Source organism: Myotis davidii, unplaced genomic scaffold, assembly GCF_000327345.1.
Source record: "Myotis davidii unplaced genomic scaffold, ASM32734v1 scaffold44, whole genome shotgun sequence".
Taxonomy (NCBI): Eukaryota; Metazoa; Chordata; class Mammalia; order Chiroptera; family Vespertilionidae; genus Myotis; species Myotis davidii.
Window position 1 is genome coordinate 5,585,171 of NW_006299705.1, and position 22,003 is coordinate 5,607,173.

The 22,003-nt window shown below is 39.9% G+C and overlaps 1 protein-coding gene across 1 annotated transcript in view; it reads left to right on the top strand.

The window, feature by feature from the left end:
* Positions 1-22,003, top strand: part of CMYA5 (cardiomyopathy associated 5) — a 96,813-nt gene that overhangs the window by 49,387 nt on the left and 25,423 nt on the right. The window contains exons 6-9 of the mRNA XM_006775470.2: positions 3,841-3,959; positions 8,476-8,625; positions 12,236-12,382; positions 13,682-13,829. Coding sequence (XP_006775533.1) covers positions 3,841-3,959; positions 8,476-8,625; positions 12,236-12,382; positions 13,682-13,829 — 564 coding nt within the window. The remainder of the gene's footprint in view (positions 1-3,840; positions 3,960-8,475; positions 8,626-12,235; positions 12,383-13,681; positions 13,830-22,003) is intronic.

Below are 22,003 nucleotides of genomic sequence, written 5' to 3' on the forward strand. Positions count from 1 at the left end.
CACCTGGCACTTAGTTAAGAGGTTTTATTCCCTCCGTAACTTCAGGGGAAAATCCCTACCTGGGGAAACAACCTTTCTCGGAGAGGTGACCTTGGTTAAAACACAGCGCCAAGAAGGTGAGCAAACATATTAAGAACAGTATGCCATATAGCCAGGTCCCTTGAAACAGCAAGGATGGACTGGCTCCCGGCAAATTTGTATAATAATATTAGTATTAATCAATGCTAATAAAAATTAATGTTTTATTTCAGTGGCTCTGTTACAAATAGCATAACCCAGAGAGCTTTAAAAATGCTGATGCCTGTCCCTGTCTGGTTTGGCTCAGTAAATAGAGCATCAGCCTGTGGACTGAAGGGTCCTGGGTTTGATTCCAGTCAAGGGCACATGCTCAGGGGCTTGATTCCCAGTAGGAGGGCATGCAGGAGGCAGCCAATCAATGATTCTCTCTCATCATTGATGTTTCTATCTCTCTCTCCCTCTCCCTTCCTCTCTGAAAACAATAAAAATATATTAAAATAAAAATGCCGATGCCTGAATCTTACCTCCTGAGGTTCGGGTTTAATTGGTCTGAGGTACAGCCTAGGCATTTTTAAAGCTTCCTTGGTGATGTAATGCTCAGTGGGGTTGAGAACCTCTGGGTTATAACAGTCTGTCCTCTGGCGCAGTAATTTTCCCCCAACTGGCTGTACCTGAACCAGCTGTGCAGTTTGCTAAACCAGAGCTCCCAGAGCCCCACCCCAGATCCACTGCATGAGCGTCCAGAATAGGCCCAGGCGTCTGCCTGTTTACCATTTCTGCCCTAGGCAGATCTAGAAAATGATACCCAGTCTTTGTTACCAGTTTCCTTTGTTTTTAAAAAGTGTACACATTTCTCCTACATACTATTGATACTTATTTTTATCCAAAAAGTATATGGATTTACAGTGCCATTCCTTGTATACTGGACAGTGTCAATACATATTTGCTTATTTATATTTCATCCACTCATGGCAGGCATTGATGGGAAGGAAAGTTTGGTGAAGGAAAATTTGCAAATGCTTTTACTTTAAAAAATACTATAGTACATTTTTAATTTTATAAACATTAGGATATTAACTTGCTAATCTGGATTGACATCCATTTAATTCTAAATTCTATTTCTTTGGTCTTGTGCTTGAACTTGCTCATCTGTGTGTTATTTTAATTAATCTTGATTTCATTGTCCAATGGGTAGTGAATTAACCTTTGCAAAAGCTGCATGCCACCTAAAGGAGGTTCCACTTGGGATAACCATTATTTTTCTGTAAAAGAAAAAGCAAAAATTGGGATTTGGTAAAGAAATATAATCAAAGAAAAACCTGTCAAACCTGCACGTGTGTGGGGGCACACGTGATAAGCCTGATTGTGTCACTGAGAAGCCTTTCATGTCCTCAAGACAACCTCTACTTCAAGGTCGCAGTGTTACCAATATTGCTTTCCATGAGGCGCTAATTACCTAGTTGGTGTTTTTTACCTTGCTGCTTTTTCTCCCTTCATGTTATACCTCTAAAGGCAGTGCACATAGACTAAACAACTTTTCTCAACACTGAAAGTGCTTAAATTAAAAAATGCTTATTTAGATTCAAAATTTAGATTCAAAATTTGCATATTATGAAAAACACATTTTGCTTAGAAAATGCTGTCCTATTGAGAGGATGCATTCATTTCCTCTGTTCTGCTCTATTGTGTTATAATAATGCGAAAGAGAGTCACTGCTCATAAAAAGATGTTCACTTGTCCTTTCACAGAGTGATGTTAAACTGGACAGGTGTCTACAACCAGGGTTTTTGTGCTACAAAAAGTCCTCCATTTAGTCAGTGGCATGTGTTGAGTGGCCTTAGTATATGTACTAGTCACCATTGTCTGTTAATTCAATAATTTCTCCCTCTGCATCCCCAAGGCCTTAAATTAAGCTTGTGATGTTTCCCTGGCCTGGAGCACTATGGAGTCCTCTCAACCGACCTCACTACCTCCCTAGTCTACTTGTTCTGATTCTTCCTCAGTCTCTGCCAGGCCATGCTTCTAAACTTCCCTTTTGCGAACACTTCTGCGGCTCTCCCTGCCTTCAAAGAGACAATGGAAACTCTTGGTGGATCCGAAGGGCTCTTCACAGCCAAACCACAATCGCTTTTCTATTCAACTCTGTCTCCATTTTCTAATTCTCAGAATAGCCCAGGATCACCTTTGACTCTTGAATGTGCCATACTCTCCCAACTCCATGCCTTTATGATCCAGGCTATTCTGTCTGCAACCTCCTTACCCTTGGTCCAAATATCACCTCCTCTTTGAAACCCCTATGGGAGCCATCTCCCCTAAATCAAATGATAGTGAATTTTATTATTCCTAACACTTGTAAACACAGCAGTCACTCTTTAAATATTTCAGTTATATTTTATAATCTTTTCCTCTCATATTGATAAAAAATTTGTCAGACCTGAGATCCTGATATTCTCACCCAAATAAAACCCTCTTACCCTCTTATATATTCAAAGTATATTTATTAAATGCTTATTGTATGCCAGGTTACCCATTACACTGCAGTAGGGAACAAGACAAAGTCCTTTTGTGCATGTAGGTTATATATTCTGGTGAAGTAGGCAGAAACTAATAGGTCATGACAAGTTTGAGGAAGTAAAACACAGCAGAGTAAGGGGTCGAGGGCATAGGCACCACAGTGTTTAGTGTACTCAGGGCCGGCCTCTCTGAGGAGCTAACATTGGAACAGAGATCTAAATTAAGTGAGAAAGGAACCATACAAGCATGTGGGAGAAGAAAGTTCCCACAGCAAGTGCAAGGGCCGAGGCTCTGTGCTACCCAAGTGAAAAAGTCCATGATGTGGAAGCCAGTGGAGTTCCTCAGAGCTGTTTAATTGCTGGAAGATTATTCCAGTCTTCTGAGGGGAGGCACACAGAGGACAGCTCCTAACCAAAGTTGAGGCTCCTCAAGCTAAAGATAAATGTTTTGCAATCTCTTTTCCCCTCTGCAGAATCAAGATTTTTTTTAAAGCCCAGATTTCACCTAGATACAAATGCTAAAAGTTAGTATTTGTTGGCATCTCTCCTACAGCGGTTCTCAACCTGTGGGTCATGACCCTTTTGGCAGTCGAATGACCCTTTCACAGGGGTCGCCTAAGACCATCCTGCATATCAGATATTTACATTACGATTCATAACAGTAGCAACGTTACAGTTATGAAGTAGCAACGAAAATAATTTTATGGTTGGGTCACAACATGAGGAACTGTATTTAAAGGGCCAGAAGGTTGAGAACCACTGCCTTAGAGGGTCTTGAATTTATAAAAGCTATTCATTTATATTCTGTCCTTTGTTTCATCTGGATAGACTTTATCCTCTTTCAGTGCTGTATTCCCACTACCCAGAATAGTGCCTGGCACATAGTAGGTGAAAGACTAAATTTTTTGAAAGACTAAATAATAATGAGGTTTGAGAACAGCAAAGACATCATACAGTGTGTGAATTTCCAGATGGGCTCTGAACCTTTATATTATTAGGAAATAAATAAAAATTATCATTAAAATATAGTGATTTTTAGAACTAATTTTATAGATGCAAAATGAAAAATTGTATAATTTAATGGAATCTATTCAGATTTGAGGATATAGGAATGGAATTTCTAATATTAGCAGTTACACCGAAAATCTTAAGAATAAATGTATTTCTAGAGTTTGAAACAGTTTAAATCCTTTTTGGATACAGTGCCTCACGAAAACTAACACTACCACCACCCAAGTTCATTTTGAACAATTGCTTTACCTTTCGTCTGTATGCTAATAATTTTTTGATTTATATTTCCCCCAAATAGGTTGCTTTCTGCCATGGAGAGTACTGCTTCATTAGAGAAAATGCCTGCTGCGTTTTCACTTTTTGAGCATTATGATGACAGCTCGGCAAGAAGTGACCAGATGTTAAAACAAGTGGCTGGTAGGCATTTTAATATCTTCAAGAGCTTGATGAGATTTGGCGATTTTTCCTTGTTTGCTTTTGAATATAAGGAAATATAACTGGCAACAGGAACATCTTCTTTGTAAACTTTTAAAGCCAGATTCTGAAATAAAGCATGAGACCAGCACACCATTCCGGCAATAAACTGCATTTCCATTTGAAGCCTAATGACTGCTCTGGGCTATCGAGGAGGTGGGTGGAGGTAGCAATGAAATCAAAGGTCTCCTGTTATTTTCTTTTGTCCAGTAGGGTTTCTCTCCTTCCAGAGATTATTTGCTTCACATCAGCAGCTAGCTAGAGAAGGAAAAATAAATCAAATATTTTCATGTGTATCAAACAGATTTTTCCTTATGAGTGGTTTTCCCCTCTTCAATTGAGTTCTTTTTCCTTTTTCAAAAACTAAACAGATTAGCTTAGAAGAACTAACAGCTCAGCATCATGCTCTGAGCCAGGAGCCTCCCACTCAGCTGTCAGAAGCATCTTGCCGGCTCTTCAAAATATTTTTTAATGTGCTATTTTAACAAACAAGACAATTTAAATTTCTCAAAGCTGCCATGTTTCAGTCAAGTTACCAAGTTTCACTTCCTGTACAGTGTACTCAGATGTCCTCCTTAAGAGATGTATAGCTATACTCTTTCAAAACCACCTTAAAGACAGCTGCTGTTTTTCAGTTGGCAAGTAACTTTCATTCCTGTAGGAAGAGTGTTTGTTTAGTAACTGGTAAAAGGCTACTGTGTCTTTAAAAAAACCAAAAATCCTACCAACCCTATGTAAAATGAAAAGTGCAGGCATTTATGGATTTTCTTCAGAAAAGTCTCAAAACAAAAGGATGTTTTCTTAGAATGTCTTTAAGAGGCATTTAAATAAAGCAGTGATTGCAAATTAAGAAATTCTGATTAACAGAGTAGATCTTTTGCTTTTAAGAGATTCTTTTTTGAGTACCAGATGGGGAATGAGAGGACATTCCGTATATTTTAGAAGCCACAGGGTTAAATTAGCATTCTGAAATAGTGCCTGTGGCAGTCCCAGTAATTCCAAGCTGCTTTGGGGAAATTGGTCTCTGAGAGAAAGGTGCTGCGGGTTGTACTTCACAGAATGGGAGCCCACGGCGTTGACTTGTTGCTAAATAGTTTTTGTTCATTTTGTGACCAATGACACCTCTCGGATCTAGAGTCCTCTACGGGTACCTGAAAAGTTAATCAGATCGCTCCCTAAACAGATATAATGAGGAAAGGATGTGGATTTTTCACTAACATGTATTCCACTCTTACATGATGCCTGGCGTTGGGGAGGCTGTTAAGCATCCTGATCATCTAATCTCACAACCCTAGGAGGTGGATTTTATTGGTATTCCCATTTGACAGGTGAGGAAATACAGGGAGCAGAAAAGTGTCTCTCATACTGCCCTAGACACACAGCTACTTGGGGACATGTAGTGGAGGAGTTCAGTTCTGAGTTGCTCTTGAACCACTGCTCTACACCTAAGAGGCAGAGTGCATTGCTCTGAAAGGAGAGGTAACCATAGGTTAGTGACAACCAAGGCTTCCTTGACTCTGGCTCCTAGGGCCTTTTTTTACTTAATTGTGGTAAAATACGCATAATGTAAAACTTAGCATTTCAACCCTTTTGAAGTACATAGTTCAGTGGTATTAAGTACACTCACATTGTTGTACAACCATCACCACTATCCATCTCTGGAATTCTTTCATCTTGCAGAACTGACATTCTCTACCTTTTAAATAACTCCCCACCCCCAGCCCAGCAACCACCATCCTACTTCCTGTTTTTATGAATTTAACTACTCTAGGTACCTCATAAAAGCAGAATCATATAGTAGTTTTTTTGTGTGACTAGCTTATCTCACTTAGCATATCTTCAAGGTTTATCCACATTGTAGCATGTGTCAGAATTTCCTTCCTTTTAAGGGCTGAATAATATTCCATTGTAGGTTTATACTGCATTTTGCTTATCCATTCACTCATGGATGTACACTTGGGTTCCTTTTCGCTACTCTGAATAATGCTGCGCTCCTGGGGACTATTGTGAAAGCTGGCTTGAGTGGGAATCTGGTTCTGGGCACAGATTCTGAAGTCCCAAGTTGATCTACTGCTCAGCTCCCTTGGTGTTACAGCTCTTTACAGGACACTTCCTCAGGCTGAGGAATCCATGGGGGTGATTCCTCTGGCAAAGCCTTAAAATCTCATCTTCTCTTTAATCCTATTCAAGTTCGTTGCTACAGCAGTGTAAACAGAGTAGCTGACATATAAAATCCAGGTCTCTGATGCTTGTCTATCACAGGAATTTTAAATCCAATAATTATTATTTAATTACATCTATGAAATATTCCTATTTCCTTTTTAATTTTAGAGTATTTTGAAAAGTAAGAGTATTTCCTGTTTTTGAAAAAAAATTCTACTTTAATGATTTTGGGAGAAGGAGAACATTAAGTACAAAATTATTTCTAACCTACACGTTTTGCTTAATTCCCTACAACTGCATCTTCCTTAAAATTTGGTGATGGTGTGTGTGTGTGTGTGTGTGTGTGTGTGTGTGTGTTACCATTTTAAAAAAGCAGATATTGCTCAATATGTAATTCATTAAAAAAAAAACAGCAATAAGGATACAGGAGCATTTTCATTGTTCATGCCTCAAGGAGTTCAACACTGTTTGAGAGACAATTGACAAGAGTTGAAGATTTCTGCTTGGCTCTTCAGTAAACCTGGGCAGCATGAAAATTTACTGCATTACATTTCCTTTAGAATGTGACACTGATTTCCTGCTGGGAGGACAAACAGTGAAGTCAAAGATAGCATAAGGGTCTCTGAACCATTCATTATCAGTCCTTGGGGAGGTGCCCTGACAGGCAGGCTTCCTGTCATGAACCCTGCCCAGCATGCCTGACCTCTGAGTCCCTCTCGGATTTACAGGTGGTGGAGACCTAGTGCACCCCCATCATAAGGGGCTTCTTGCCTTCTCACTCCATTTTCTGTGCTCCTGCCAAAGCCATTTGCCTTCTGAATGTTAGCACTGTTTATGTGTCAGGCACTTTGCTAAGCACTTATTATGTTGCTTCGTACAACAACCCTGAGAAGAAATGGCATTATTATCATTGTTGTTGTTTTCCTATTTAAATATGAGGAGACTGAGGCTAAAATAACACCCCTAATAAGATGGGGATCTGGCATTTACCTTAGGCCAGCCTCTCTGCTCCAAAGCCCATGAACGTGGCCACTCTCTTACCCCGCTTCTTATTTCTCATACCTGTGTATTTCTTCAGCAATGTATCTCTTTATTGAATCGTTTCAATCGTCTCTTTTTGTGCCATTCTGTAGACCCATTTGTTTGTCTTCATTTTTAACTCTTTGTTGAACTAACCTTGTTTTCTTTTCATTTAGTTTCATTTTCTTTTTATTCCATTCTGTAGACCCATTTGTTTTTCCTCATTTTTAACTCCTTGTTGAACTAACCTTGTTTTCTTTTCATTTCATTACTCTTAATAAAGTAATCTCATAAAATTTGACTCACACTGTTTTAGTAAGCTTATCTCTTAGGAAATTGTTGACTGGAAAAAATAACCACAAAATAAATTTAAAAGCATGACATCTTCTCAAATGATGGGAATAACCTTTTCTTTTAATTTGTAAAATATGTTCAATGCTTTTGTCTCTCAAAAATGTTGGAGGAGAATTGCATAGGTGCTTGATTTATGGTGTTGTATATACTGTTGATGTTCAATATGCAAAATTATAAACTTTCAAATTTCTAGTAAAACACTTGAGGATATTGTTGTCTTTACAATTTAAAACAATAGAGTATTAATAGATAGTTAAACCTTATACTTTTATCAGTTAATAGGGTACTTTTCCCCCTATGTAATTTTAACATTTTGTTTAAATTTCTTTTTAACTTGTAGCTATGGTCATGGTGGAAAGAGAAAATAGGATAGTAATTTCAGAAAGTGTATTTTGTTATTTTATTCATGCAAGTCCTTTTTCAGCTTTGATGATACAGCACCTATAGTTAAAAGTGGTTTCATTTGTCTATTGTGAATATAGACTCTATATTGATGTAGCAGGATACGGCATTGGTTATCTAGCAAAGCATACTCAAGTTTTTGCTTCAAAGAAAAAACAAGTCATTTGCTATATACTCGAGTGTAACCTGTATAAGTTAATTTCTCTAAATATAGAACTATAGAAGAATATTCTCAAGTGATCCATTTGGGGATCCATTTTTATTTATTTCTATGTATCTTATATATACACATATACAAATTCAAAGAAAACATTTTGGAGGGATACCCACTGAACTGCAGCAGTGGAATGTTAGGGTTTGGGATTACTGGTGTGTTGGGGAAAAAGGGAGAACCCCCAGTGTTACTTCATGTATTTCTGTATTGTTAGAATTTTTTGTAAGTGACATTTGAAAAAAGAAAGAAAAATCAATCCATAAAATCAGCATTAGTTACAGTAAATGTTACTTATATTCCATCCAGTTCCACAGCCTCCTAGGTTAGAACCTCAGGAACCAAATTCTGCCACGAGCACAACAATTGCGGTTTATTGGAGCATAAACAAGGAAGATGTCATCGACTCATTCCAGGTGTACTGCATGGAGGAGCCACAGGATGACCAAGAAGTAAATGGTAGGATTGCTAATACAGATACAGGTGCATGTGTACATTTCTGCATCTTAATGTGAAGTATTTAAACATATACATATTATGGCTCTTTCCATAAAGCATTCATAGCTACTTATAAAAATAATAACAAACCAACAGCAGCATAATGAAATGAAATATAAGCAAATTTGGAAATCAGGGTAAGGGAAAACAAAAATGCATAAATATCCTAGTGGTCAACATGAATATTGTCATTGTGATTCATATTTGACTTTGAGCTCTCAGGATAGCAGGAGCGATTAAGTGACCCTCATTTTCAGAAGGGAGGTAACATGCAAGAGTTTCAAAGAGAACAAAGTTTCAATCAATATGAGGTCAAAAGACAAGTGTAATGTGTGCCACTTTGTGGAGGAGAAAGGAGCCGTATAGGACAGTGACTTCCACAATAATTTTAATGCAAATACACCATTGGCTGTCATGGTTGGCATTTTCTCAGCTCTACTTTGGATAAAATCTATAAACACACTACAAAGGTAATTCAGAGTGCACACTTATGAGGGCATGGGCCTAGATGTGGTATAATCTTCTAGTGTCCCAAATTAATGTGCAGATCGAGGTGAAAGAGCTTGGCAGGGGGAGTGGATGGCATGTCTTATAGTTGAACTCCTGCAAATATCTCTGTTTAGTAGGACTTCTAACAAGACCTAGAAGCCAAGCAGTTTAAGGTTGTACTTAGTGATGAATCAGAGCTGGGAGTGCTGGCATACTGTGTTACCTGTTGAAGACAGACCCATATACAGGGTGGTGCAAGAGTAGGTTTGCAGTTGTGAGTACGTGAGTTTATTCTTGTATTATTATTTATTAATTGCTCTATTATTTTCCATACAAACAACTGTAAACCTACTTTTGCCTCACCCTGTACCTTAGAAACCAGATAATCATGTGGCAGGATTGATTATAATAAATTTCACTGATGCCAATATTTAAGTCTTCTGAGATGTCATGTGGTTCTTATTTAAATTAGAAAAAAGTAAGAAAAGCAATCCCTGACATAGTGTAAAGTTGGCTTTGTCCATAAGAATTTCTAGTTTAGCCCGGCTGCTGTGGTTCAGTAGTTGAGCATAGACCCATGAAGCAAGAGGTCACCAGTTTTATTTCCAGTCAGGGCGCATGCCTGGGTTGCTGGTTTGATTCCATGGTAGGGGGTGTGCAGGAGGCAGCGATCCATGTTTCTCTTTCATTGATGTTTCTATCTCTCTACTCTTCTCCCTTCCTCTCTCTAAAATCAATAAAGACATATTAAAATTTTATAAAAAGAATTCATATTTTATTGGGAAACTATTGCCATATAGCTGTGACAAAACAGCAAGGTAAGTGCTATTATCCATTTGCAAATGAGAAAACCAATATGAGGTTAAAAAATTCACCCAAGGCCACACAACTTATACATGACAGCAGCAGGATTCAAACACAGTCTTTTAGACTGCAAAGCTTATATTTTTGTTTGCTTGAATCTGTGTTTGTTTTGTTAGACAGTAGTCCCCCCTTATCTGAGGTTTCACTCTCCATCTGAGGTTTCAGTTACCTACAGACAACCTCAGTCTAGAAATATTAAGTGGGAAATTCCAGAAATAAACAATTCATAAGTTTTAAATTGCATGCATTTCTGAGTAGCGTGACAAAATCCCGAATGTTTTGCTCCATCTTGCCTGGGACATGAATCATCTATGCTGTGTGTGCTGCCTGCCCCTCAGTCACGTAGTAGCTGCCATCTTGGTTATCGGATTGACTACCCTAGTGTTGAAGTACTTGTGTCCAAGTAACTCTTATTTTACGGAACAAAAGCACAAATGTAGTGATGCAGGCAATTCAGATATGCCAAAGAGAAGCTGTAAAGTGATTTCTTTAGGTCAGTGGTCGGCAAACTGCGGCCCCTTGAGTGTGGCTCTTCCACAAAATACCATGTGCTGGCGCGCGTACAGTGCAATTGAAACTTCGTGGCCACACTCAAGGGGCCAAAGAGCCGCATGTGGCTCGCGAGCCGCAGTTTGTCGACCACTGCGTTAGGTGAAAAGGTGAGTATAGTGCAATAAGTTATTTTGACAGAAAGAGACTACATTCACATTCACTTAACTTTTATTATAGTGTATAGTTATAATTGTTATATTTTATTAGTTATTAATCTCTTACTGTGCCTAATTTATAAATTAAACTTTATTATAGGTATGTATGTATAGGACAAAACAGTGTATTCGGGTTTCTGTCTCTCTACCCCTCAGGCATCCCTTGGAGGTTTGGGGCATATTTTCCTTGGATAAGTAGTGGATACTGTACTTCAGCTCCCTGTTTATCCAGTTATATAATGAAATCTGGCTCTCCAGATTCTCTTAGCAACTATTTGTTGCTTAGAGTACTTTTTAAATGTGCTTCACCTGCCCCCACCATTCCCCAAACACTTATATAGCCTGTCTCATTTATTTAATGCCTTGAATTCTGCTAATGCCAGTTAATTAATCTGATGATATACACCATGATACCATGCTGTGTGAAATAGGGGTCCAGTAACATGTTATGTACACTGTTAAAAGTACTGGGGTAACACAACGTAGCCTGAAAGGATGATTCCATTGAAAACTACAGTCATAATTTGTAGGCTAGGGGGGAAATGTTTTTTCAGTGTATAAGTCCTCATAACATTATTTAAATTAAATATTCTGTCCAGAAAGTATTACTCATTGGGAAATAGAGATGCAATTAAAGAAACCTGCTGAGTTTAAAAGCTCCTAAATTTCCTTTAAAAAGACACAATATGGGTTTCTTACCTGAGGGGTTTTGAAAATGTGACATTCAAGAATAATAAGGGAGGATAACTGAAATTACCTTAGACTATTTTTTAAATCGTTCTTTTTAAGGAGAGAAAATTTCAGTAAAAATAATCATATTGGGTGTTATTATAATGCCCAAAGAGACCAGTGTTAAGAATGGTATTGAGTAATATTTACTACTAAAATATTGAAAGCAAAATAGCATAAATTTTAGGAAATGGTTGAATGAAGTTACTTCTTAGAAGTTACTTCTTTGATATCAAAGTTATTTAGTATTTCTAAATATTATGGAAATCCCTAGTTGAAAGAATTTTTGAATTCATGAGAAGGAATCAGGATTTGAAACTATGAAAATCATACTGAATACTAAAATGGTTTACTAACCTATAAAGATGCTTTGTACCATGCGGTTGTCCTATTTTATTATATACTCTCCTAAAATATTGACATTGCTTCTCAGGGATTATCTTGAGAATGTATTATTGAAATTTAAGCTAACAAACTCTGCAATTTTAGTATTTGCTATTGAAATGTTAATTTAATTGTAGAATATGAAGCTCAGAATCTTACTAATATGCTATTATTTTTTATTCGTGTTCATAAATAATACTATGTCATTCTAACTATCTCTTTTCAGAATGCTATTGCTTTCTTATGTATTCTAAAGTGATCTACCACATAATGATATCTGTAAGCTCATCACTTTGGGGTTTCCACTGAAAAAACTCATAAACCAATTTTTCCAATAACTGCAACTTTCAGTTAACTTTGGAAGACACCCTAGAATTTATGATTGTGTTTTATGCTAGACTTGGTAGAAGAATACAGAGTTACAGTGAAAGAAAGCTACTGCATTTTTGAAGATTTGGAACCTGATCGATACTATCAAGTGTGGGTAATGGCTGTGAACTTCACCGGATGTAGCCTGCCCAGCGAAAGGGCAATTTTTAGAACAGGTAAGGAGACGTTAAGAGGGTGTTAGGAGGCAGTACTCAATTCTTCACAGACTATTGAGGTCAACCAATAAGCATTTAGTAAGCCTATTGCATGCTGGGTGTTGTGTAATGTGGCATATACAATAATGGGCAAATTTTGGTGCTAGGGCCCTGATCCAGTTATACACAGGTTATTATAAGAACACTCCAGAGGGGTACCAGAGTCCGCCTTGAGTGGGAGCAGAATCAGAAATACCTTCCTAGAACTGATGCCCGAATGAGCTCCTTTAAAGGATCAGTAGGAAGTAAAGTGTTAAAAGGCTGTATTCATTTGAAGAAATCCTATGAGCAGAGACATCAAGGTAAGAAACAGTGTGGAGTGTCCAGGACACAAAAATAAGTTTGGTATTATTTCTTTGACTTCAAAACAAGTAGAGGAAAGCCATTAGGTGAGATAGACAGGTTCAGTGATGGCGAACCTTTTGAGCTCGGCGTGTCAGCATTTTGAAAAACCCTAACTTAACTCTGGTGCTGTGTCACATATAGAAATTTTTTGATATTTGCAACCATAGTAAGACAAAGACTTATATTTTTGATATTTATTTTATATATTTAAATGCCATTTAACAAAGAAAAATCAACCAAAAAAATGAGTTCGCGTGTCACCTGACACGCGTGTCATAGGTTCGCCATCACTGAACTAGTTGGTGTGTACAGAGTTAATATTTGGTAAGCTAAGAAGCTTGGGCTTTAATCATATAGGTGCTAGGAGTCCCAAAAAGGTGTTGCAGTGATGGTTTTAACTGACAATGCATTCCCATGATGGAGTCTTTTCACAAGGGGCTGAAGCAGGCATACTACTAGCATAAACCAAATTTGAATTGCTTTTAAGATAATTTTAAGTACGTCAGGGGAATCAATGACTTATTCCTACCATTTTATCTTTTCTTCTTGCCTTTTAAAGCAAATATTTATTGAGCATCTACTGAAGGCAAGATTATGGCTAAATTTTGTGTACAGAGAAGGGGACGAGAATCTTTATTTTTATTTGCTTGTACAGTAAAGAAACTTGGATAAGATTTACAGGAAGCTAATATCGGAAGCTAGCTGGGAATGGGTGAAAACTGGGCAAGTTTTGGAAGGCAGGGGTGGGAGGGAGATCTTTCACTACATAAAATTTTATACCTTTGGAGTTTTCAACCCAGAATGTATTTTTAATAAAAAATGAAAATAAAATCATACCCGAGCATTCTTCCCAGGCTCCAGGGAAGCAGAACTTTAATTCATTGCCCCACAATTGACTTCGTTCTCTCTCTACAGCACCCTCCACCCCTGTGATCCGTGCGGAGGACTGTACCGTGTGCTGGAACACGGCCACCATCCGATGGCAGCCTGTGAATCCAGAGGCCACTGAGACCTATACTCTGGAGTATTGCAGACAGCACTCTCCGGAGGGTGAGGGCCTCAGGTAAGAATCCTTCTCCACAGGGAGACCCCACCTCTCCACAGAGAGAACCTGGGGTACCAGGAACCCAGCTCAGGGCCTAAAGTCAACCTCTGAGCTTATGCTCATAGAGGGAGAAAACTTCTGAAATCCTGCTGAGCTAATTAAATTGACTTGATTTGCAGCTCCATCACTATTCATCAATGAACTCTAGGTTTGTAATAAAACATATGCTACCATGCAGAATAATAACTCCCTTGTAAGAAAAATGTAAGTGAACATTTTTTGAGGTATGTTTAACCTGAATCTTTAGACAGGATTTATGCATATTTTATGCTCATTTTAGTTATGTTAGAATAGGTACCACCTAATTCAGAAAACAAATGGTGAGTTTGTAATACAATGTAAATATGTATTTGTAATGTATAAATGTAAATTTTAATGTCTGTAATATATTGCTAATATTAAAGGAGCTAATTACACATATAATCACAGAGACATACCTGCTTCTCCAAGAGCATGAAGAATCTAGAGATTTTTGCAGGAAAAAAAGAAATGTAAAGCTTTCTCACTAAAATTATGAAGCTAGAATTTATCAGTAAAGGCCTGTGCATCCAATGGGCATAAGGTAAATGTTAATTCATTTACTAAGCTGTGTTTTCTTCTGCTTCATGGCAATAGGACAACTTCATGTTCCATTATGGATATTAAGACCACTATTATTAATATTTATATTTTGATAGAGACATTTTTAGTTAAAAAAACAAATTTACTGAGATAAACTATTGTGATAGGTTATGGGACTTAGAAATAATGGTGTGAAATTAGACAGCTTTTCAATAAAGTGTGTTATTAAGCTCTTATTTTCATGATCAGTCAACAACTGTTTATTTAGTTATGATGTGAGGTTTCATACAACTGAACAATAATTATAGTTTCTTTCAAGTGTGTGAAGACAATTTTCACAAAATAATGATCAAAAGATAAATTAATGTTGGTCGGGTAGGATGTAGGCATTTCAGCAGAAGTGAGATCAGAGCAAATGTGCATCTCTGCTAACATGCCCATTGCTGAAAGGCAGGCGTCAACGCTCAGCAAATAGCTGAGAGGTGAAAGCAGGCCAGGCCAGAGGGGTGGAGTGGGGAGAGAAAGGGCAAAAGAAAAGGAAGAGACAGAGTAGGGGAGATAGGGACAGAGACACTCAGAGGGAGAGTATAACTTTTATTGAGCATTTACTACGTGCCAGGTCAATGTCCTAGATGCTTTCTATGTGTCGCCTTATTTAACCTTCAGAAGAACTCTGACAGAAAACAGATACTTTAAGAGGCTACTCAAGATTCGAGCCCTGCTTTGTTTGATTTCACAGCCCGAGCTGCTAACCCCTATTTAATGTGGCTAAGAGGAGCCCTGTACCTTTTCTACAAAAACTTCTGATGCTATGAGAACGTTATGTGAGGAGTGCTGAGTCCCAGGGCAGTCTCTCCCACCCTTCTCCTCCCTAAGGGAGGAAAATCCAGTTCTCTGAGGAGTGTTCAGGAATGACTCATCCTTGCTATGGCATCAGTCCCCAGCTGGCATTTGCATAAATAACATCAGCACAGTTGGATTCTTAATCAGCAGAAACCTGGAAATTCTGAGACCTAGTAGCCATGCCACTGAGGGAACTGTGATGTCATCTAATAAATGTGGCTACAAGGAGAAGAGGAAGGGAAGCAGGAGGGGAGGTGGCATCCACTTGAGGGCCTTCATCGTGCCAAGAACTGTGCTAAGTCTCATTTAGCCCTCTCAACAATCCTAGGAGGAAGGAAATGACCTCCATTAATTGAGGCTTGGTTAAATAATTTAGCCAAGGTAGTAAATGGTGGAGTCCTTATGCAGACGAAGTTAGCAAACCTCAACAACCTGACCACTGGGAGCTATTGTGTATCCTTAGATTCCTTTGTTGCATGAAAAAAAAAAATGGATGTAAAGAGAGAATGCAGTACCATTCACAGCCCCTTTGATTAATGTTTTTCCTTTCTCTGATCATTCTGGGGCCCTCAAAGCAAAAACAAATGTTTATTTGATATCAACAGTGAACAATGCATTCCAAACAAACCCTTCTATCAAAGCCAAAGAAACAATGACAGTTCCACTTATAGGGGAACAGTGGCCATCCACCAATTTCATAAAGACAAAAGTCGACCTTAGCAAAACATAAGGCTTGTCATTAGTTTATTCTAGTTGAGACTTTGCCCGTGGGTTCATTTTTATCTTCCTCATCAAAGGAGAGCATCTGAGAGGCTGGATAAGCAGAAGTTTATAGTTGTTATGAAACAATACAAGTATCCTTTATTATTGAATGGATATAGTCCAGCAAGTTTAGAAATGAAGGGAAATTCCACATGCAGAGCCTTGATGGTTTGGAGCTGTGTTGGAGATGGAGCTGTTTTCCAATTAGGTGCTAAAAGACTGGCCAGTGCCAGGAGGTGGAATGGTATGTCCAATCCACAGCCCATGGGTGATTCTCCAGTCTCTGAATCACTGCTGGTCTGACAATAGATACTTTTTTGAAGCAAGCAAAATTTTGTTGGCCACAAATCACAACCCTACTCATTTGCCAAGTCTATTGCGGATGCTCCATATCTCGATGACTTATACCCTAGGTGGGCATCAACAGACTGTGAAGTAATTTATCCTTAAGCTCAGAGGCCCAGGGCTGCAAAACTTTTTTTGTATTTCTTTTGGTGCTCCAATTTAAGAGTTCCGGAGGGAAAGAAAAGTCAGCAGCCATGCGTCTTAGGTCTTTCGATCATCTGGTTCTTACAACCACTTTAAAACATTCCTTACAGTGTCTGATGGTTTAAAACTGTAAAACATTAACTATAATCTATATTGCTCAATCTCTAAGATTTCCGCTGTAGACAGCTAGTCAGAAATAGAACTGATAAACAAAGAACCTCAAAACTTGATCACCACAGTCAATAAAAGCAAATAAATCCTACTTTCCCCTATATTAGAACCACATTCTTCACTTTGGCTTTCTGCCCAGCAGCACATAATTTGTTGAGTATCTTGGAAAGAACAGCAAGCCAAGGGTTGTCTGATCCTACTCACTTGACTACATGGAGGGATCATTATGTAAGGTTGCAGCCTCAGTGCCTGGGACAGTGTTTGGCATATTGTAGCTACTCAATAAATATGTATTACCTGAATGGGCAAATATCAATTAGGATTGCACACATAATACTAACTCTAATAAGGAAAGTTTGACAAACTTTGAAGATAATCTCTTATTCAAAATGGGGAAAAAAATAAAACTGTGCCAACGAAGTAAAGAAGAATGGTAAATGACTTAATTTTAGTGTTTGGATACTTAGCTAGGAGACAGGTATAGTTCTATAGGCTGGAAACCTTTTCATGGGTCACAGATAGTGAAGGGCACTTATAATCTTGCTTATCCATTGGTTATATAGCCCTTATTTTGGTTCTAGGATCTATGCAAAAGCCCTATGCTAAACCAGAACCAAAAATTAATCCAGAGGCCATTCATTGCAGGGAAGTAAGGGGATCAACAATTACTTCTTAAAAAAAAAAAAAAAAAATATATGACCAGAATTGAACCTGGGACCCTTCAGTCCGCAGGCCGACACTCTATCCACTGAGCCAAACCGGTTAGGGCACTTACTTCTTTTTTATGTGACTCAGTTTGACTGGGAGAGGACTGGGATAGTGTCTGTGTAGATATTTAATAAATGTCTGTTTAATGAATGAATGAGTGGATGAATGATGGGATTAGCCAATCTTTTGTGCTTGCCAAATCCAAGTCTAACTGGCTGGAATCTCTAGCAAAGAAGAGAAAGAACTAAGAACTAAATCACTTCACATCTCTTTCTCCCACTCAATCCCTGAAAAGACAGACAGCCTTAAAAGTTCTGGTCTGGAGTAGGAAGAGAAGTTGGAAGAAAATGGAAAGGATGAATAATATGAAAACACATACACACATGGAAACATTCATCTTCAAACCTGCATGTGTTCTCTCAGTATGATGGCCTCTAGGATATTCCAATTTAAAACCAAAGGTGCTGGTTCAGCTCCGATGGTGGGTGTTTGAATGCAATGAGCCTATTGTGCTCCCAAGTTCCATGACGCAGTGTCTGAAATAGCCCAGCAATTGCCTCCATTCCATAATCCTCACAGAAAGCACATTTGCATATTTTTGTGTGGGGGCACCAGTGGCTCATCCCAGCGGTCGGTCCCTGTGGGATTGGGGGTGGGCGGGAGTGACAATCCCTGGCTTGTGTGCGGGGGCTGAGGGAGCTCCTACTCACCCTTTCCTGTTTTTCTTTGAATGCTCTCCTCAGGTTGGGTGGGCTCAAAACACTTTCAAAAATTTTCCACTGCTTGGCTGTTTCCTCAGCTGTTCTGTCTCTCCTGTGTGGAGAGAAGTCAGCAGGGCTGTGGGTGGAGGAGGGAAAACTGAGAGAAATATAGCACAGGCATTAGCTGTGTGGGCTGTACAGAGAGAAGCTTTGCATGGAATGACAAATCTGTGAGACTCAATATGCCACACAAGTCGGTGACAGAGACCGTGGGCAGGGAGACCCTTGGGGGTACGGGGTGTTGGGTTCTGGATGCTGGGCCTGTGAGCTCACACTCCTCCTGCTTCCAGGGTGGGGGCCACATGTGGTGGGGCAGGAACAGGATTGTCTGTCACAGTTGGATGTTCCCGCTGGGGACACCTGCCGCTTCATCTGTGTAATAAGGACAAATAAGGGTAATTTTCCTAATGCGCCTAGTGCCTGAACCAGGTGAAAAAATCCCAGCATTTCTTTCTTTTTAAAAGCTTTTTGCTAAGCTGAATAGGTGATGAGTGACAAATGATCAACCTCAAGTGATTTGACCTTCTCTGCAGCCTGTGGGTAAAGGAGGCAGCCGTCCTGCACGATCCTTGCTTCACAGGGTGACAGGAGGGTCGCTGACATGATTGGGCCAGAATTGATTAAGGAATATGAGCTAGTAGCTCCTCTATATATAGTATTGATTTCCTGCCCCGGGTGGTAATGTCCCTCTGCAGGGACCCTTGGGAAAGTGAGTAACATGAAGATGATTTCTTTTCCACCCCCAGCATCCTTGGCATTCGGCTTTTCCTAGATCTTTCTTCCCAAATGAATCTGATTTAACTTTGATTATTTAAATCCTATATACTTCCTGGTAATATAGTAAAACCCCAATCAATGGGAACCCAACTTGTCCCTTCACTTCTGTCTTATGTTCTGTCAATTTCCAAAAGTATTCAAGTAAAAGACCCAGACATAATAGAACCTTTAAAAACAATCCTGTAAGAACAGGAGCCAGATAAACCAGGGGTGAGGAGATTGTATCGAAAAGCACAGGTTAAGAACAGTACCTCAGTGGAACATAAAATTTAAATCTGTACTTCCTGGCAGCTACAATGAAAACAGGAGAGAGGGGGAGAGAGTAAGAGGGAGAAAGAGGTTATATAACTCTTCTCTTTTTAAAAAGGAAGCACAACATTTCACTAAGAGAGACAATTATATTTCTTGACATTCAGCTCGAAGATGAATTTTTCATGTAGAACTTTATATAAGGGCTATTGAACAAGATAATGGTGATTATAGTTTAGAGCAGTTTTACAAAAGATGAAAAAACATTCTCTATGTAACCATTTTTAAAAATGGGATCTGAAAACATAATGTTAAATCATTACGTGTAGGCAGTTCTAAGGGACCTCAAGTAATTGTCCACATATGCAGCCTCCGAGCAGTAAAGGAGAGATTAGCAGCGGTTCTCAACCTGTGGGTCGCGACCCCTTTGGCAGTCAAACAACCCTTTCACAGGGGTTGCCTAAGACCATCCTCCATATCAGATATTTACATTATGATTCATAACAATAGCAACATTACAGTTATGAAGTAGCAATGAAAATAATTTTATGGTTGGGTCACAACTTGAGGAACTGTATTTAAAGGGCCAGAAGATTGAGAACCACTGGATTAGAGGTTCTGCAGGAACGAATGTGACTAGGCTCCTGGGATTCTCTATCCACTGAGGCTTTGGAGGATAACCTAGAGAAAACAGGAATCCAGGATCCTTCTGCTGGAGTCCTTGGCTCACTTTGATTTTGCGAGAATTCTAATTACAGGGGAGCTTGAACATTTAGCCCTCATGTTATGTGTCTACATTATTAAGAACTAACTAGAGGCCCAGTGTACGAAATTTGTGCACAGTTGGGGAGGGGTTCCTCAGCCAGGCCTGTGCCCTCTCGCAGTCCGGGGCCCCTCACTCCTTTCCGCTTGCCTGTTTGCTGCTCCTTACCACTCGGCTCGCTGCTCCTTAGCGCTGCCGTGGAGGCCGCTGTGCTCGTCAGCCATGAGCCTGGCTTCTGGCTAAGTGATGCTCCCCCTGTGGGGGCACAATGACCACCAGGGGGCAGCTCCTGCGTTGAGTGTCTGTTCCCTAGTAGTCAGTGCACATCATAGCAACCAATCATTCTGGTCATTCCACCATAATGGTCACTTAGGCTTTTATTATATAGACTAGGGTCCTAGTGTATAAATTCACTTAGGCTTTTATTATATAGACTGGGGGCCCACTGTAGGCTTCAAGGCTGCAGTGGGCATAGGGGCAGGTCTCGGCCCATCCTCCGTGTCCCTGCCCGGCCCCTCCTGCTGTGCCCCCCGCCTCCCCCCCACCGGTCCCGTCTGTTGGCAGCCCCTCTTCCGCCTCCACTCCCTCGTGCTGATGGCACGGAGCAACTGGGGCCAGCGTCAGCAGCAGGTGCAAGCTGGGCCATCATCATCAGCAGGTGTGAGCAGCAGCTGATGCCCTGATCACCCCTCAGGAGCAGGGTGAGGTGGAGAAGCCCTGAGGGGTGATCGGGGCCAGCAGCCGCTGCTCACACCAACTGACAGTGCGGAGCAATCAGGGTCGGTGCTGGGCACCAGCAGCAGGTGTGAGTGGTGGCTCCAGCACCGGCAGAGGGTGCAAGCAGGGCCAGCGCCAGCAGCAGGTACGAGCACTGGGCGGGACCGTGGCACGTGGGAGCAAAGAATTTTTAGTAACCATCAAAGGCTCACCCTGATGACTGTGATCGGCGCCCTGCCTTGATCTGGTGCCCCCACTCACCTGCTCCACCATCCCGCCACAGCCAATGCCCACTATGTTCTGCGTGCAGTCCCTGGTGGTCAATGCACGTCATAGGTTCGGTTGTGTTGCCATTCGGTCTATTTGCATATTAGGATTTTATTATATAGGATAGTCTCTGCTTTTTCTAAGTTCAGTGTGCTGCAGCAGCTCCTACATTGAGCGTCTGCCCCCTGGTGGTCAGTGCGCACCATAGCGACCAGTCGTTCCGCCATTCGGTCAATTTGCATATTAGCCTTTTATTATATAGGATAGTGATGTTTAGGTAACGCTGAGTCTCATATCCTCATTTACAAGAAGAAAAATAGTCCTGTTTAAATATTTTTGCTAACTTTTTTTAAAATAAAGAATCAACATATAAAGAATTTTCTTCCAAATCCCAATTTAACCAACATTTTTTTAAATATATTTTTTTATTGATTTTTTTACAGAGAGGAAGGGAGAGGGATAGAGAGTTAGAAACATCGATGAGAGAGAAACATCTATCAGCTGCCTCCTGCACATCTCCTACTGGGGATGTGCCCGCAACCCAGGTACGTGCCTGCAACCCAGGTACATGCCCTTGACCGGAATCAAACCTGGGACCTTTCAGTCCGCAGGCCAACGCTCTATCCACTGAGCGAAACCGGTTTTGGCTAACCAACATTTTTCATCTTAAACAAAAAGTTCCATATTTACCCTTTGTTTTAAGGTTTTACAAATGGCTTCCAATGGCTAGAACTATTTAGTTAGTTTTTATATTTAATGTTGCTTTATGTTTTCATGGATTTTTCTCCTTTTTCCTGTTTCTCCCTCCTATCCCTTCTTACCCCACACTTCTTATGACTGTTTCCCAAACCTAACTGGTCATGAAAATCAACGAGGATGCTTGTTCAAGCTTAGATTCACAGGCCTCTCTTAAGAGATTTTGATTCAGCAGGTTTAATGTGCCTAGGCAGGTTTGAGAAACACTCCTTTACTAGCTGTCCCCATAAGGCCTAGCAGTGTGCTCTGCTCACAATTCACATTAAATGGTATTGACTAGCTGAAGATTGGTGCTGCCAACAGGAATG